Consider the following 19,397-nt stretch of genomic DNA (forward strand, 5'->3'; position numbering starts at 1 on the left):
TGTATTAAAGGGTTTGGGGTTATTTGTAATCCTTTAACTGAATTAACTAAGAAGAATAACTTCAAGTGGTCACCTACAATTGATGCAGCCTTTGCAGAACTGAAGAAAGCTCTCACTAATGCACCTGTTCTGATTTACCTGATGCTAACAAAACATTCATTGTCAAGACTGATGCAAGTGGCTATGGAATAGGAGCATTACTTATGCAAGAAAGGAATCCAATAGCCTTTATCAGTAAAACTCTATCACCTAGACATGCTGTATTATTTGTCTATGATAGGGAATTATTGGCTATTGTGCATGCTGTCTCTAAATGGTCACTGTATTTGTTGGGACAAAGGTTTGTCATAAAACTGATCAAAAATCCCTAAAGTTACTTATGGAGCAGAAACTACACACAAATTCTCAACTGTTGTGGTCAACTAAGCTCATGCCTTTTGACTACACTATATAATACAAAAAAGAGTAGAAAACAAAGTGGTTGATGCACTTTCAAAGGCCACTAGAGCAGAATTGTTATCACTCACATTATCACCTCACAACACTAATCTGCTTCAATCCATTGCTGATAGTTGGAACTCAGACCAAGAGCTTCAACAGTTTATTGAGGAACTTCAAGTTGATCCTACTAAGCACAAGAAATTCTCTTGGATGCATAGTCAGTTAAGGAGGAAAGCGAAACTGGTAGTTAGAAAGGTACCAGAATTAAGGAAGGCAATCATAGCAACATGACATGTTGGTCCTCAAAGGGTTTATTCAAGAGTAGAAGCTACATTGAAAAGGCTGATGACACTATTCTATTAAAAGAATATGAGGACAGAGGTGAAGGAGTTTGTCAAGAAGCGTGACATTTTCTAACAGAATAAATCAGATCGAACTGCATACCTAGGTTTGTTACAACCATTGCCTATCCCAGATATGGTGCGGTCATAAATTAGCATAGACTTTATTGATGGGTTACCTAAATCAAAAGGGTGTGAAGTAATTTTGGTGGTAGTTGATAGGTTGAGCATGTATGGTCATTTTATTCCATTGAAACATCCCTACACTATCGAATCTATTGCTAAGGTTTTCCTAGACACAGTGAAAAAACTACATGGGATGCTTGATGCAATCACTAGTGACAGAGATGTTGTTTTCTTGATTTCTTTCTAGTAAGAACTCTTCACTCTACAAGGGGGTACAATTGCACATTTCTTCCTCATATCACCCTCAGTCTGATGGTCAAACTGAGGTGCTGAACAGGAGCCTTGACACATATTTAAGGTGCTACTGTAATGAGGATTCTACTAATTGGTATTCATGTTTGCCTATGGCTGAGTACTGGTATAACACTTCTTTTCACTCAGCTATACAAACTAGTCCCTATCAGCATTGTATAGTAGACCTCTACTATTACATTTGCCCTATCTTCCAGAGGAATCAGCTTCTATTGAAGTTGACAACACACTAATCAATAGGGAACTGAAAATCCAGCTGCTCAAGCATCATTTGAGAAGGACGCAACTCCTAATGAAACAATCAGCAGACTATCATAGGAGTGATAGATAACTTGTAGTAGAAGACTGGGTTTATTTGAAGGTTCAGCCCTACAAACAAGTAACAATTTATCATTCATCTCACAAGCTGGCTGCCAAGTATTATGGGCCCTTTCAAATCATCAAAAGGATTGATCCAATTGCCTATACTCTTTTGTTGCCTACTGGTGTAAGGATTCACCCTACAGTTCATGTGTCCTTGTTAAAAAGGTGTTATGAAGTTCCATCCCCAATTTCTTATTCTCCTGTCATTGACCTAGCAAGTCCTTATTGCCTGACCCTGATCTTGTTTTACAAAGAAGAATCATCAAAAGAGCCAACAAAGTTATGGCACAAGTGCTGATTAAATGGAACGGACTGCCTGCTAATGCAGTTACATGGGAGCTGGTTATTGTATTGCAGATAAGGTTTCCCTTATTTAATCCTTATGGACAAGGATATTCTATTAGAGAGGAGTACTGATACACGATTGTTAGAGAAAAAGACTGTAGGTCAGAAAAAAGGCAAATAAGTCTGTTGACACAGTTAGTTAGGAATTCAAAAGGTAGTTAGAGTTAGTTAGAATAACTACCTACTGTTAGTTAGAGAATCTGTCAGTAAGGTCGTTAGTAGAGAATATGTCAATAGGAAGAGAATTCAATCAATTGTAATAGATATAAATATATTTGTTATGTATAGTTACAATCATATATGAAATTACATTCTTCTATCCTAATCTCTCTCTCTCTCTCTCTTAGATTAGGACTCCTAGATGATAAAAAAGAGGCCAAGAAACTTCGGATGCAAGCGGCCAGGTACAGTATCATTCACAGTGATCTATACAAGAGGATGTACGGTGGCCCCCCAAAGAAATGCTTGGGGCCAAATCAAACGTGGTGCGTCCTAGAGAAAGTCCACGAAGCACATTGGCCTTGGTGACAATAACATAGGGGCGACATATCAAAGGTTGGTGACAATAATGTTTAAAGACGAACTCGGAAAAACCATGGAGGTCTACATAGACAATATGTTGGTCAAATCCAGACGGAAAGTAGATCACATCAACCACCTGAAAGATGCCATCGACATACTCAAGCGGTACAAGATGAAATTAAACCCCGAGAAGTGTGCGTTCAGTGTAATCTCAAGAAAAGTTTTGGGTTTCCTGGTATCACAAAGAGGCATCAAGGTCAACCCCGACCAAATTAAGGCCACAGAGGGAATACCAGAACACTTAACCAGCAAGAAACATGTTTAAAAGCTAACCGGACGCATTGCCACCTTGTCGAGGTTCATCTCACAATCGTCTAATAGGTGCCATAAATTTTTTGACGTACTCAAGAAGGGCAACGGTCTCTTATGGGCATCCGAGTGCGTTCAATCCCTGTAGGAATTAAAGGCTTATCTATCGTCACCACTATTACTCGCCAAAGGAAAACCTGGAGAACGTCTCCTCGTCTACCTTGCTGTATCCGAAGTAGCAGTGAGCGCCGTCCTGGTCCAAGAAGACAAAGGTACGCAATCTCCCATCTATTACATTAGCAAAACCTTAATCGGCACCGAGATGCGGTACCCTCATCTCGAAAAATTGACACTGGCCTTGGTCGTAGCTTCACGAAAGCTTAGACCCTACTTCCAGTACCACCCTATCTCGGTAGTCACAACTTTTCCCTTAAGAAGTATTTTACATAAACCCGAGCTATCGGGAAGGTTAGCTAAGTGGGCTATAGGATTGACTGAGCATGATACCACGTATCAACCACGGACGGCAATAAAATAACAAGGTCTCACCGACTTTATCGCTGACCTCAGTGCAACAATAATGCTTGAAGTAGAAAAAGAAGCCGCCCACGTTTATTTGAAAACACAAGATTAATGGATTTTGCACACTGACAATGCTTCCAATGCGTTAAGAGTCCGGACTAGGACTTGTGCTCGAGGTCCCGACAGGCGAGGTAATTCGCCAGTCCATACGGTGCCCGGACATGACTAACAATGAGTCCAAGTATGAGGCCGCGATTGCAGGATTAAAGCTATCACTCAAGTACGGAGCAAGGCGGGTCATCATGCGTTGTGACTCGCAACGCGTCGTCAACCAATTCACAGGGACTTTCCAAATCAAAGAGCAAAGGCTATAAAGATACCAGCAAAAATCTGCAAATTACTGCCTGAGTTTGATGAATACCAGCTCGACCAAATCCTTCGGGCACAAAACACCGAAGCCGACAGCCTCTCTAAGTTAGCGGCAGCCACCAAAAGTATAACCCACAAAAGAAACGTGGTCACCCTCCTCCTCTCATCGATAGATCAAATCGAGGTAAGGACTATAAATCTAACTTGGGAATGGCGCAACCATATCATTACATACTTGCAGGACGGCTGATAAGTGGGGATTTTAACCTATTATTTTCTCTCTTTTACTTGCATTTTGGGCTTAAAATGCGTAAAGGTATTCCCAAAAACTAATGTAATATACTTTCTTGTAAGAATTGATCAAAAATGATCCAAATGAGGCATAATCAACTCATAAAGGAGTCAAATCTGGAACAAAAATCAAGACTAGGCCAGGAGATCTAAATCGCGGATTGCACAAATATTGGGTGGCCGTGGAATCCACAACGCGGTTGCGATCACAAATATGTGGTCCGTGAAGTGAAGAATTAGAGAGTGCATTTTAAGGACAACTGTTGAGAAATGTGTGGCCGCAAAAGTCTCACCGCAGCCGCGATTGGAATTATACGGACCGCGGTGGATGAGATTCAAAAAGTTCACATCTTAAGCAAAAATAAGGAGTGTGGTCCGCGGTAGAATTAAACGGTCGCAAAAATCCACTACGCGTCTGCGATGGAAATTATGCGGCCCGCGAAACAAACCTCAACCCAGATCTAGAAGTCAAAAATGTAGACCACAATCAGTATTACGCATCCGCCAAAGCAAGAGTGCGGCTGTGGTAAGAATTACGCGGTCGCGAAACCTCTGTAGGGGTATTTTTGTTCAGAAATTTCAGCTTAGTATAAATAGATTTTTTTGACATTTTTAGGTTAGGTTTTGTTTGAGCTGAGCACGTGAGACGGCTGGATATTCCGTTTGGGTAATTTTGTATCAGATTCATCTTTTAACATTAGATTTTCATCTTTTAATCTAGTATTATGGATTTTATCTTTATTTTATCTTTGATTTCTATTATTTCCATGAGTATCTAAACCCATATCTAGGGTTGTGACCTAACCCTAGTGTGGGTACTTGATGTGTCTTGAATTTTAGGGCCTGAATGTGTATGGGTTAGTAGTATTTAGTCTAGGTCTTGCTAGAACTATCGAATTAGTGGTTGCAAACACTAATTCATGCCTTTATGACTTAGTCTCTACTTGAGAAAGAGAGACTAAGTCTAGGAAAATTAGACTAACAAGGAATTGAGGTGAACTCAAGAAATTGATAGCCCCAATTAAAGGGTTAAACCTAGAGATAGTAATACCCGACTTGAGCTAAAATCACTTGAATTGCATGAACACCCATTTGGACTTGAGAAAGCCAAATTACACAAAATCACTCAAACTACCGAGAGGTATAGAGTGAGTAACCAGGAGTGATAGCTATATTACTACCCCAATTAATCATATGATTGTCCTAGATTCTTGTTACCCGTTAGATATCCACCTAGGTAGAGGTCACTACCTTAGTCCCTTTAAATCCTTGAAAATCAACAACAAAAACATTGTACTTAGTTTTAAATATTGCATGCTATAGAATAGAAGTAGAAGTAGAAAACAAACCAACCATTTGTGGAGGTGTAATTAAGAGAAAACCCTGCATCTAGACTTGGATATAAATATAATTCCAAAAAAATTAACTCCATGTGGATTCGATCTCGACCTAGTTGGGTACAACTGCATCGACCATCCTAGCTACTCAATAGTAGCGTAGGCTTGGACCCAATCAACGACGCATTCCTAGATGATAAAAAGGAGGCCAAGAAACTTCGGATGTAAGCGGCCAGGTACAGTATCATTCACAATGATCTATACAAAAGGACGTATGGTGGCCCCATAGAGAAATGCTTGGGGCCAAATCAAACGCGTCGCGTCCTAGAGAAAGTCCATGAAGCACATTGGCTCATTCCGGCAACCGAGCTCTAGTCAGATTCCTCATACGGGCAGGTTACTACTGGCCTACTATAAAAAAAGAAGTCGCTGACTTCTTGAAAAGATGCAAGCAGTGCCAAAAGTACACCCCAATGACACCATGAAGGCGAGCATCTCCACTCAGTTAGTTCCCCATGGCCTTTAATCAAGTGGGGATTGACATCGTCGGCCCTCTTCCCGCAGGATGAGGTAACGTGCATTTTCTTTTAGTTTTGACTGACTACTTTTCTAAATGGGTAGAAGCAGGGGCATTCGCTCAAATATGCGAGCAGGAAGTGATCGCCTTCATATGGAAAAACATTGTGTGCCGCTTCGGACTCTCCAAAGAGAACAACTATGATAACAGACCCCAATTTACTGGAAAAAAAGCCGCTGAATTTTTCGAGAAGTAGCATATCAAAATAATACTCTCCGCCCATACCACCCCGCGGTCAACGGGCAAGCGAAGTCCTCCAAAAAATCAATACTGAATATCATGAAAAGAAAACTTGAGAACGCCAAGGGACTTTGGCCAGAATTATTGCCGGAAGTGCTATGGGCACACCGCACAATGCCAAAGACGAGCACGAGAGAGACGCCTTACTCATTAGTCTATACGACTGATGCGGTAATACCCATCGAAGTTGGAGAGCCTAGTTTGAGATATTCCTATGAGAGCGGGTCGAAGAACGACGAAAGCAGAAGGCAAGACCTCGACAAAGCCAACGAACGGAGAGATATGGCCTACTAAAAGGATGATCGCCCAAAAACAATATGTAGAATGCTACTATAAAAAGAAGTCCAAGGTCATACCACTCAAAGTCGGGGACTATGTGCTAAATTCCAAAACACAAGCAAGCAAAGACCCACGGGAGGGAAAACTGGGGACAAATTGGGACGGCCCATACAAAATCACACCAGTAGTAAATAAAGGGTCATTTCAACTAGAAACAATGGAAGAAAAACTGCTACCGAACAATTGGAATGTCGCCCACCTCAAGTACTTCAACTTTTAAGAACAAGCATCCTCCAAGTCGTACTCTTTTCCCTCGCTTGAGTATTGTCCCAATTGGGTTTTTTGGAGGTTTTTAATGAGGAGAAAAGGGGAACACTCTAAGTCGCGGGATGGTTGGTTCATCGTCCAACCTCTTGACACATCTCCAGGTCACCCAATGAAGGGACTAAATAGACATGGATTGGAATTCTAGCCCGAAAAACATGTAAATTTTTCCAAGTATGAGAAAAGCACAAATGTAGGTTCGCCCATGTTTCTAGAACAACATTGCCTCAGTATCTACTCGGCCCGTGACCACAATCAAATAAGCGACATTTGAACTCGTTCAAATTAACTAAACATTCGACCTCATTCGAATTAACTAAACATTCGACCTCGTTCGAATTAACCTAACATACGACCTCATTCGAATTAACTCACATTCGACCTCGATCGAATTAATTAAAGTGATGTTCGACCTCATTCGAATTAACTTACATTTGACCTCGCTCGAATTAACTAATGTGACATTCAACACTCGAATTAACGTATATTCAACCACGCTCGAATTAACTTACATTCGAACTCACTCGAATTAACTAAAGTGACATTCGACCTTGCTCGAATTAACTTACATTAAACCTCGCTCTAATTAACTTACATTCGACCTCGATCGAATTAACTTACATTCGACCTCACTCGAATTAACTAAAGTGACATTCGACCTCGCTCGAATTAACTTACATTCGACCTTGTTCATATTAACACCTACCAGCCTCAACCATGGCCAAAACCAAAATTATTATGATTAAGGCGACCAAATGATAGAAGCATACAATACCAAACAGAGAAGATTTAAAAACGAACAAGCGAAAATAGCATTTCATAGTTCAAAAATATCCTTTACAAGGGCAAAACAGACGCCCACAAAAATTACAAATCAAAGGAAAAACTACTCGCCACCCAACCTAGTAGTACCATCTCCACAATCGCCATGAGGATATTCATCCTCGTACCAAGCATCCTGCTCAATCCCATTCAAATCCTCCTCGCCATCGCCAGTCCCCGGTGTAGCAGGGGCATAGCCGTAGGCGATCTGAGATGCACGCACCTTAGCACGAACATCCTCAAACTCAGCCTCAGGGACTCTCCCTGCCATCATCAAATATCTGAATATGTCTAGTTAGGCCTCGGCATGGATCCACTTCTCGTATAAATCCCGCGGGACATCAGGAAAGGCAAAAGCATGAGAAAGGTATAGTTGAGAAAATAGTCGGGACTAATCGGCCTCGAGAATGACGACTTGGTTTACAAGATTAGAAGTCGCTTTCTTTTTCTAGCTCCCCTATCTGCTCGTCAAGTCGAGCCTCCTTAAGCTTAGACGTTTCCAGATCATTTGCTCGCTCGGATCAAAGAACGCAGATCATATCCTCCAAAACCTCAACTTTCGTCGAAGCTACCAGCCTAGCCAACTCATCCTTCTCATGGTCAGCCACTCTCTCAGCAACCTCTGCTGTCTTTTGGGCAACTTTGCCACTCAAAGCCTCGGCCTTAGCCAAACATTTCTCAAGTTTGGCCCATAGAGACATCACTTAGGACAAAAGATCCGCACATTGCGCCTTAACCCCCTTGCTCACTTCGAGCTCCTCTTCTTTGTCCCTCAACGCCCCTTCGAGGACGCTGCATCTAGCGATGACCCTAATCATCTCGTCATCTTTTTTCTTCAACTCATTCCGAATGGCTTGGAATTTACCGTTCTCGCCAAACCGCCTATAGATCTCGCTGTACTTGGCGCGATATTCGAGGTAATTCCTCTGCATCTTATTAAAAATGGTCATTCGCCTCTCTTCTCGGCGAGAACTCTCAATCTCCAAAATAATTGTCCGAAAGGAAAGGAGGAAAAAGAAAATCAGTTAAAATCAAAGTTAAATACAAGGCACGAAAATAAGCAAGGTCAGAAAACTTACCCTAAGGGCGAAACTGGCTATGCCCGACGACAGGGCAGCATCGTCCAATGTCCCGAGGATCCTGCCCTTCATATCGGAGTAAAGGGCACATAAGGAGGGGACTACGTCTTCTGTATTTACCAATAAGTCCTAATCCATAGGAACCACCATGGACCTCAAGGACCCGTCCAACGTAACCTCGACACGAGTAAATCCCTCGCTCAACATCCGGACCTCGTCAGGATCTAGATCGAATCCTGTCTCACAGCCGCCCTCGGCAGCCCCTTCGCCTCTCTCATGAGTGGACGTGGAGGGAACGTCGACTAGCCTCGAAGACGATGGCTCATCTCTCAGTGCAGTGTCCGTGACTTCTGCCAGCGACCCACCAACTCCAACCCCAGTCTCAGGGAAGGGCACACCCCGTCGATAGTGGGATTTCATACGGGGGGATGGCACCACTTTCCAACACAACAGGGGTCACCCTTGGTCATCCCTCAAAAGGTTCACTACTCGGGTGGCCCCGTCGCCCACATCCACCAACCTCTTTTTATGGGGAATCAGATCTCCCTCACTCGGCGATGACTCATCTATCAAGTGCAGCATGGGCGAAATCGGAGTCTTTGCTGTTGGGGCCGCTAACGGTTGACTAGATCTAGTCAATGCCGGAGGCCGAGAAGAAGTGGTCGGCTGAGCACACTTGTCTGCAGTTGAGCAAGGGTTGATCCTATTGCAACACTCGTTTGGTAGAATGCAGGAGTAGAATCCCTCGCCCTCCTCGAAGCTCTATGGCCTAACTACAAAGATAAGGTTAGATCAACCCCCACGATACGATAAGAAACGAACGACCGGAAGGCTGAAGCAACAAAAACTCACAATAAGAAACTCACCAGTCGTTGGGGGCTTGGGCCCAAACTTCTTGTGGAAAGCTGACCATTCACGGATCCTCACCGTATTAGGCAAGACCTGGCTAACCCAGTCATGAATATTTCCAAATAATGGAGGGGGCTCGATCTCGGCTGAACAAATAAAAAATAGAACGATTATGCTACGGTCAAAACAAGCAAAATAAACACTTAGCAGAGATACTTACAGGCATAATTCCACGCCTTAGGAAATCCTTTGGCATTTGTCACTACGTCTTCGGTCTTGACGTAGAAGAAGTTTAACCAGAACCGACGATTGGCTTTATTGTCCATCTTCACTACCGGGCTATTACTTCCAAGGTGACAAAGGTATAACATCATCCCCCTAGGGCGCGAAGAGATGCAGCAGGTGGCAAATATAAGTTCTGCGGCCAGCCAGTTCCACGTACTTTGTCAGCATGAGGATGAGCTTGTAGATGTAAAGGGAAAGCTGGGCCAGGCAGATGCCGTAGTAGTAGCAGAATTCCTCCGCCAATAATGAGAGGGGAAAAGAATAGCCCATATAGAACCGATACACATAGAATGTGCAATATCCAGGGCGGTGAATCTGCACCACATCACGACCGTTCGGGACCAGCTCGACGTGGGCCTGAATTTTGAACTTGGTCGTGAAGTCAGCAAGGGCATCTGCATCCATCTCAGATTCCACAGCCTCAGGGTCGTCTTCGGGCCGCTCCGAGAAGTTCGACCTAGTTTTCTCGTTGTGAGGAATTATTTCATCTATAGTAGAGAAGCTCTCATCCTCTGCAACAATGGCAGCCCCATCGTCATGAGGGGGCATGCTCACTGCCAATGGAACTGGGTCAAATGTCCCCTCAAAGTTAGAAGATGTATTAACCATCTTTGGTTGTTTAAATGTGAAGAAATTGCAAGCACATAGAAGGTATGAGTAGCAGAAGTTGCTGAAATCAGGAAAAACAAGGATGCAAAGGTGGAAATAACGAAAGCAAGAGCACTAGGGGAAGAAAAAAGAAAGATATAGAGACTCAAATACTTGAAAACACAAAGGATCAGGTAGAGGGTTTTCTATCCCTATTTATAAAAAAACCAGGCACCATAATTAAGAATGCAAATTGTCGATGCACAAACATCGACACTACAGAGGCACGGGAAGCGAAGCAACGCATCGGAAAAATGCGTAATAATGACGCATGATGTCATGATGTCATTCTGAACCGACGTAACAGTAAGTTATGACTCACGAAGCGCCACGTTACCACCTCGCCATGAGCGTCATTACTCGAACTGCCCACCTAAATCTCTCAACTATGACCAGTGAAGTCCGCTCATCGAGGTCATCTGAGAGACGACCTCGATAAGCGGAGAGACTAACTGTATGGGTCAAAATCTGACTAAGGATATTCGACACGAAGTGGTATTGCTAAAAGTAATTTGGCCGAGGTCGACTAATGACCAATGGAACCCACTGCCGAGCAGTCGATCATGGCCGAGGTCAAGTGTCAGAAGGAGCAGTAACGGCTAGTTTAGTAACAGATTTTTTGAGGGAATATTCCATTGAATAATCTCTCTGTTTGTACTTTTAGGGGTAATTGGGGGTATGTCCCTTATAAATAGAAACAGAGATCAAGTGATAGGCATGTAATATTCTCTTATAAGAACACTATATAAAAAGCAGACTTTCTTTCTAGATATAATACAAATATTACCTTTCTAATGAGATTCGATCTTCTATTATTCTACACCTTTTCCATCAGATGCGAGAAGGGTCCTTATGTTATGATCTTTATCTATCATTCATCATTGTTAGAAGGAGGAATCCTATACCTCTCTCAATATTGGGTTAGACATTCTCTTTATTTATTTTAGTGTTATTTATTGTCATTTATTGCTTTCTATTTATTCCTCATTAATATTCTTAAAACATTAAATGCTACTTGCATTTGATTTTCTGTTAGCGTTGCTCTAAGTTATTCTCATTAATCGTTATAGCTTTGAGGTTATTATTACTAACTAAGATTAACCCTTTATTATACACATCTAATTAGTTTAATCAAAAATCTATATTTTTGGTCAAACATACATCAACAAATGTAATTTTGTGGGCACATATGTTGATTTTCTAAAACTAGGCCTCTTAGGAAGTTGATCAACTCATACTCAAAAGCAGAGGAAAAAGGCTAAAAGTACGATTTTCTTACCTTAGAACTAAATCAGCTTTGCTTCTGGGATAAAATATCAGTTAGCCATTTATGAGCTCAAAGCTGGAACCCACCCACAAAGAAAAATAAATAAATAAATGAAAGATGCTCATCACTATGGAAAGAGCAATGCCATGATATGCGAATTTAATACATAAAGTAGACACCACGATTTAATTAACAGGTCAAGGTTTTAAAATTGGAAATGCTCCATTTTATAATAACCACGTTTTGGAGAATGATTAGACAGAGAACATGCCCTTAATTACTTTCCAATATTAAACCTGAACAAACATCAGAAAAAGCAAAACTAGATAAGTAAAAAGAACAAAATCAAATCATTTTATTTTATAAAATCCAGACTCTACATACCAATTAGTCTAAAAATGGTGGCTGAAACATCATGGTTTCTAGCTTGTAAAGTCTTGTATATATCTCCTTTAATTCTCCTTTTTCTCTTTTAGTTTGTGGATGTGGGCTGCTCCTTTGTGCGGAAGCTTTTAGTAGCTTTGCTTCCTAATTTATAATTTTTAAAAAAACAACTATAAACTGGTATTAGTAATTGTTTAGTAACCTCAGGTCTATAAACCAGTAATCAATATAAACTGGTGCCCAACTTAATTTGTACCATACTAAGAGAAGACATGTTGCGACCAAAACGCAATATTTATACAAACAAAGACGTGGGAATTAATATGCAATTGGTAAAGAAGCAGATGCAGTGCATTCCAATTTGGCCATTCTATGTTTTTGTGTTGCTTTTTCAAGAAAATCAAGTTTCATTAGCTTTAACATCAGTGTTAGCAAAGCCTCACTGCGCAGAAAAATGTGGCAACTTGACCATTCCTTATCCATTTGGAATAGGGAGAAAGTGTTACTTTGACAAGCCATTTGAAATTATGTGCAACCACAAGATTGCTTACCTGCCTTGGCTTAATGAATCGGTATCCCATATTTCAACGAACTCTATCAAGACTATAGTGAATTTCGTACCTGTTCCTTATAACAGATCCTCTGGACAAAATGTATATGGGGATGAAAGTGGATACGGATCTAATGACGATCCGTATTTTAGCATTTCACCAACTAAGAATAAGTTGGTAGGAATTGGATGTGATATGTTTGCTTATGCCAAAGATGAAGATAATGGAGACATTGTAAGTGGATGTGCCTCTCTCTGCAACATTAATTATGATGGTACTAATGGTAGTTACAGAGCTGCAGTTACTTCATCGTCGTCGACGCATTGCACAGGAAGTAATGGTTGTTGTGAAACTGCTTTCTCAAAAGTACCAAAAAGTTTCACAGCCTCAATACAAACCATGAATACACAGCAAACCACATGGGCATCTAGCAATTGCAGCTATATTTTATTTGTGGACAAAGGTTTTTCTAACTTCACTGAATTGCTAGGTAAGTATTCAACTTCCAACTGCAATATAGATTACTATTTTGCAGCTGAATGGACGCTGGATTGGGTAATTGGGAATGTTAGTTGTAACCATGCCATCAAAAGCCCAAAATATGCATGTGGAAAACATAGTCAGTGTATCAACGAATCTGCCAGAGAAGCCGGCGGATACAGATGCGATTGCTCTCCTGGTTTTCAAGGCAATCCTTACCTCCCTAATGGATGCCAAGGTTTGAAAATGACTTAAGTCCCTTGTTTCACTTATCTGAGAAGAAAAAGACAGGAGCAAAATAACATGTTAGTATTTGTTATTTTTTCTCAAGTACTCTCTTTGTTTTATTGTTCTACAGATATCAATGAGTGTGCAACTCCAAATGGAAAACGTTGTCCAAATAATACTCAGTGCATTAATACATCTGGAAGCTTCTTTTGTGAGCCAAATAGCGAGAGACGCATGCTCAGTAAACAGCTCTACATAGGTACTCAGCTTCCACCTCGATGTATTTCCTATATGAATTTTCTAGGGTGTAAATTTGAGCTCAAACCCGTTTAATTCGCCCAATCCAAAAATGGTTAGGTTGGTTATTGACCCACTCATTTATTGAACACAACCTATTTTGACCCAATTCATTTGAGCTCATCTAAAGTTATGCTGATTTTTACCCCAAATTGATCCATGACTAACGTTGCTAAAATATTTTTAAAATAATTTTTCTTTTGTTTTATATTATTTATGACCATAAAAAAGAAAAAAGTCCTATTTGATAATTAAACAATTCATAAGAAAATAATACACATCAATTAAAGCTTAGTAAGAGTTGAGGGGATTGGGTTATGACCCAAAATTTAGCTAAACTTGACCCAACTCATCTCAACCCAAGCTACTTTTGGGCGGGTCATTGTCCCGTCCATTTATTGACTTAACCTATTTTGAACCCCCAAAATAAGCCCAACTCACCCATTTGACGCCCCTGGAACTCTCTCCCAGTGACTTCCAATTTTCATCCAAAATAAAATCATTAGAATTTTCAATCAAAGTAATCGCTTTCAGGAAGGGCATATCACTTATCTTAATCTATGTTTCAAAATTGCAAAAACTAAAAACACAAGAGGGATCAAGCTAAGTGTTCCCATTTTTTTCATTGTTGTTATCCCTTATTCTTGTGAATTTGGTGAGAAATCAACAAATGGAGAACCCTAGATTAGAATCAGAGAAGAGGGAGAAGAGAGGAGCCTCGTGAAAATGACTTTCATTGAAGAAGAAATGAGACAATTGATTTACAGTTGTACAGTGATACCTCTTATATAACTAACTGATAATAATATCTCCTAACTATCCTTATAACAAATAACTAACTCTACTAACCACTAATCTTTTATTATTTACAAAGAGGCCCCTCAAGGCATGTGATACCTATTTAGACAATTCTGTTTATTACCATATTCTAGGATTTCCAAAATGAGTCATGTTCTTTTCTTTTTCTTTTGTCAAATTTGTTCTGCAAACAAACAGGTATTGTAGCAGCAAGTAGTTCTCTAATCCTACTGGCTGTTTGTCTTTGGCTATGTCGACGACTTCAAAAAAGAAAAGAGATGAAAACTAAACAAAGGTTTTTCAAGAGGAATGGCGGACTGTTATTGCAACAACGGATCTCTTTAAGTGGACAAAGTAGTAATGATAACACTTTGCCAGGATTGAAACTTTTCATAAAAGAGGAGTTGGAAAAAGCAACAGACAACTTCAACGAACGTCGAATTCTAGGTAGGGGAGGGCTTGGAACTGTCTATAAAGGAATGTTAGTAGATGGAAGTATTGTGGCTGTGAAGAAATCCAACATAGTGGATGAAAATCAGGTTGATCAGTTCATTAACGAAATTCTCATTCTCTCCCAATTAAGTCACAGGCACATAGTCAAAATATTAGGTTGTTGTTTAGAGACTCAAGTTCCGCTCTTAGTGTATGAATATATCTCAAATGGCACATTGGCATCTCATATACATAGAAATTTTAGTCCAAGTTGCTCAACCACATCAACAACAATAGGACTAACTTGGGAGCATCTTGCGAGTTGCTGCAGAAGCTGCAGGGGCGCTTTCTTACTTGCACTCATGTGCTTCTAATGCAATTTTCCACAGAGATATCAAATCAAGCAATATACTATTGGACGAGAATTTTAGAGCTGTGATATCTGATTTTGGTATTTCAAGGTTAGTACCCATCGACAAGACTCACTTAACGACTCTAGTTGGAGGTACATTTGGTTATTTGGACCCTGAATACTTTCGATCAGGCCAGCTTAGTGATAAAAGTGATGTCTATGCATTTGGTGTCGTTTTGGCGGAGCTTTTAACAAGCCAAAAAGCTGTATCTTTAGATACAAATAACTATGATCAAGGTCTAGTAATGCGTTTCAAGTCATCGTTAAAACAAGGTCGTATACTTGACATTGTAGATCCTGAAATTGTTGAACTTGTGAATGAGGAGGTTATTCTTGCTGTAGCCAAGCTTGCCAAAAGATGCTTAAAGTTTAACTCAAGGGAAAGGCCATATATGAAAGAGGTAGCAACAGTGCTTGACCAACTAAGAAACACAAGGAGTGATGTGATTTGCGGTAATAGTTTTCAAGATAACGTGTCTCTAAGAAGTGAAAGCTCAAGTAGCTATGTATCAGATAGTCAAATAGAAGAAAAAGCATCACCTAAAGTCCCATAATTGATAACAAATTCCCTATTACTAGAGAAAGTGTTTGTAGTGGTTTAATTTCTTGTGATTTAGGCAATTGCCTTGGTATGTAATTAACGAAATCTCTTTGAAAGTGTGCAGTAATGCATTGTTGAATTTAATGATGATTGCAATAAGAGAACAAAAAATTGTGCTGTTGCTTGAAGCCTTCCGATAACATCCTACAACAACAATAACCCAGTGGAACCCCATAAGTGGGGTATTGGGAGAGTATTACCCAGTGGAATCCCACAAGTGGGGTTTGGGGAGGGTATTGTATACGCAGACCTTACCCCTCCCCTGGGAAGGTAGAGAGGCTGTTTCCGATAGAACCTCGACTCAAAAAGATGAAAAGAAATAAAAGAAACCTTCCGATAATATATACAGTTCGTAAAAGGTTTTCGGAGTCCGAACTTCCACCCATGGGTTTTGGTATGTGGCGCTGAATATATAGTTTCATGTATAGTAATAACTAATATCCAATGTCAGAAATGGGATGCCGAATTGATTATAGACTAAAAAACCTTTTAGAAACTTAATGAACAGCTATCAATTGAACTATAACAAGATTCCACAAACTTCTGTAATTACATTTGCTCAAACAAATATTCTTTTGTAACATGATTTACAAATCAAAATCCTCTGCACATGAAGATCAAACAAAATTAAGTATAAGTGTATAACATCCACTTATGATCTCATTCAAACGTTTTCTACCACTGGCAAATGGCTTAGCCAAGGAAGCAGCTTTTCATGGACAAGATCAGGTCTGTCATCATGAGGACAATGTCCGACACCTTCCAAAAGAAATAGACTCACATTTGGTTTTTGAGAAGGTAAGGATGAGAAGTATTTACCAACAGGACCATCAATTGGGGTAAATGGATCTTGATCACCCCATAAGACAAGGATAGGCAATGTCAGATTTGGGATCAATTGCACTGGATTTGGCCCCGGGGGACCTGTCACAATGGAAATGAAAGCATCGAGCGCGCCTTCATCATCTGCTGGTCCCTTGATAATCTCCACCAGATCTTCGTCCACAGACTTCTTATTCCCATAGACAGACAACAAGATATTCTTCAGATTTTCTCTCTGTTTGACCCGATTAAAGATTGCAGAAGCAACTGATCTCTGGTTCAATAAGAAGTCAACAAGCCAGAGTAACGGCAATAATAACTTAATCCTCCAATCATCAACAATTGCCTTGTTATTCATGCCTCCAGCACAGTTCAATAAAACAAGCCCTTGAATGGATGTTTGTGAAGGATCTGCAGCAGCTATTACACAAGCAAGGCTTCCAACAGAGTTCCCTACCAATACAGTTGGTCTTTGAATAATTTCATTTGCAAAATCCAATATTAACTGAGCCCAAGATTCCATGTTATATTGAAAACCTGCTGGTTTGTCAGAAGCACCAAAGCCAAGGAGGTCAATAGCATACACGGTGTAGTTTTGAGCGAGCGTCGCAATGTTCCTGCGCCAATGGGCGACAGAGGCACCAAAACCATGAACTAGGAGTAGGGAAGGGCAAGAAGTGTTGTTGTTGTGTGCTTGATAAAACAAGTAATTTATGTTGTAACCTCTCCAAACCCAAGTTTTGCAAATTGTCTTAATTTCTTTCACCTCAAGTGGTAATGGTTCTTCCTCCTTTGAAACAATGGCGGAGGTGGAGGAGGTAAAGCATTTGATGCTGCTAGTGGTGATACACCTGTGCTCGGTCTGACTACTTTGAAGACCAATGTTCAAATTGAAGATGGCATTACATTGCTTCTTTAAGTTCCTACAGGCAGCAATTGGTGATGAAGGTAGAACAAGGGGAGAAGCACGAACTGCGACAACCATTGTTTCCCTGGCCTTCTAAAGCTTCTGCAAATAAAGGAAGATACATAAGATCTTTTCTTTTTGAAGGGGTGGAAAAACATAATACTGAACAAACAATGGTAATGTATGGGGTGAAACTCTTGCTCCACAGTCATAAGATACCCCATGACATATAAGAAGTATAAAGGACACAAAAGAGCTAGAGTAATCATCAGTTACAGGTGCATTTCAATAAGAATACATATTCGACGGAACATCCAGACTAAGAACAAGGCAGTATGGCAATGAGAACACCTTCCCTTCTTAATGAGATTCACGAACATTTCCCTTTAGACTTATTAAGGATTTAGAGAAGAAGCAGAAAAGAATTAAGGAAATGCCTGTACGGTTCAATCTTTTTAAAATATGAACACAAAATGGTGAGATGTTTTGCTCGACTACTATGCAGCAAGCTACAAGCTTCAAAATATGTCATCAGCAACAAGAAAGGTCATCAACATCCAACAATTAGAACAAAAAATCTTTTAATAATAAACATGAGCTTTTAATTCCCATCTGGGCTGCATTATCAGAATGGTGTATAGACACACCAACCAGCAGATGCTGAAGTAAAGCTTACAGTGTAACAGTAGCATCTAACATGAACAAATCAAGTCAAGACAATTCATTTAAAAGGAGAGTTCAAGCTATTTGAGACAACTCGAATCAAGCCTACAGTGCAATAAGGGCAAAAGATGGTAAATTATCTTTTATAATAATGTTTGTGTCAAACTCAGTGCAGCAGACTAATTAAATATTCAAACTATCTTAGGGATGTGATTAGTACAGCCGATATATTAATTATGCAAACTATCTTAGGGATGTGATTCATTTTATGTTTTGATTTGGATAGCCAAAATATTCCAACCAGAACTGATCATGCATAGTTAAACTCCTATTTTTCTTGTCTTTTTGGTTGCTGAAATCATTAATATCATAATTCCTACATCTTTCACTTCCCAAGAAAAAGCTTTTTGAAACACTTTAAAATAAGCGCTAATATCGAGAATAAATAAGTCATTAGTAAAGCTTGATCCTCTTCAAAGATTTCCAAAGGCATTCCAGTCCAAAATTGGCCAAATCTATTGCTTTTAGAACTTAAAGCAATCATGAGGGGCAAATTAAAACAAAAATCATCAGCGAAATGAAAAGTGTAGAACTCAATTATAGTGAACCCCAAATACCAAATTCTCCGCAGAAAAGAACCAAAACGCCGTAAAAATCTAAATCTTTCAACTTCATTAGAAAAAATGGTAGATGAAATGCAAGAACCAAACCGTAAGTGGAGAAAACCAGAGGGAGAGAGATGTGATTTTGGCAAGTACCTGCGATGAACTAACCACACTCACTTGGAACACTTAGAAACTAGAATTGAAGTAAGGAGGAAAAGGAAGCTATCGAAAAGCAAAATATCTGCATAGCTCTTCGCGTAGGCAGCAGCAGTTCTATTACACAACAAGACAGAACAAAGAGGGTCTCGTGGGTGAAAGTTTGAGGCTGTCTTCAGTTTGACACAAGTTCTTTTCGTTTCTTCTTTCTTTTTCATTTTAACCCCATATTGTTGTGGCATTCTTACTTTGCCCTCAACAGTTTATTTCAATTTTTTCTTTTTACTTTGGTAGTACTATTATTAGTTTCTTCTTTGATTCTACACATTAACATCGATTAGACAACTAGATTTTTAGCTTGGCGTGTAAACATAAACTTTAATTGTGTACCAGGAATTTGAACATGATAATCT

At 40.0% G+C, this 19,397-nt stretch overlaps 1 protein-coding gene and 1 pseudogene across 1 annotated transcript; one reads left to right on the plus strand and one right to left on the minus strand.

The window, feature by feature from the left end:
* Nucleotides 1-12,260: 12,260 nt before the first annotated feature.
* Nucleotides 12,261-15,918, plus strand: LOC107824052 (wall-associated receptor kinase 5-like; annotated as a pseudogene).
* Nucleotides 15,919-16,318: 400 nt separating this feature from the next.
* Nucleotides 16,319-19,193, minus strand: LOC107824051 (uncharacterized). Its single transcript, XM_016650769.2, has 2 exons — nt 18,982-19,193; nt 16,319-17,662 (listed from the first exon to the last, which is right to left on the minus strand). The coding sequence occupies exon 2, from the start codon at nt 17,636-17,638 to the stop codon at nt 16,496-16,498; it is 1,143 nt and encodes a 380-aa protein (XP_016506255.1). The 5' UTR covers nt 17,639-17,662; nt 18,982-19,193; the 3' UTR covers nt 16,319-16,495.
* Nucleotides 19,194-19,397: the final 204 nt, after the last annotated feature.

Source organism: Nicotiana tabacum, chromosome 3 (assembly GCF_000715075.1).
Source record: "Nicotiana tabacum cultivar K326 chromosome 3, ASM71507v2, whole genome shotgun sequence".
NCBI lineage: Eukaryota > Viridiplantae > Streptophyta > Magnoliopsida > Solanales > Solanaceae > Nicotiana > Nicotiana tabacum.

What these genes read in the sequence shown, in the direction of transcription:
- LOC107824051 (XM_016650769.2), bottom strand. Translation starts at nt 17,638, where the DNA reads ATGGTTGTCGCAGTTCGTGCTTCTCCCCTTGTTCTACCTTCATCACCA.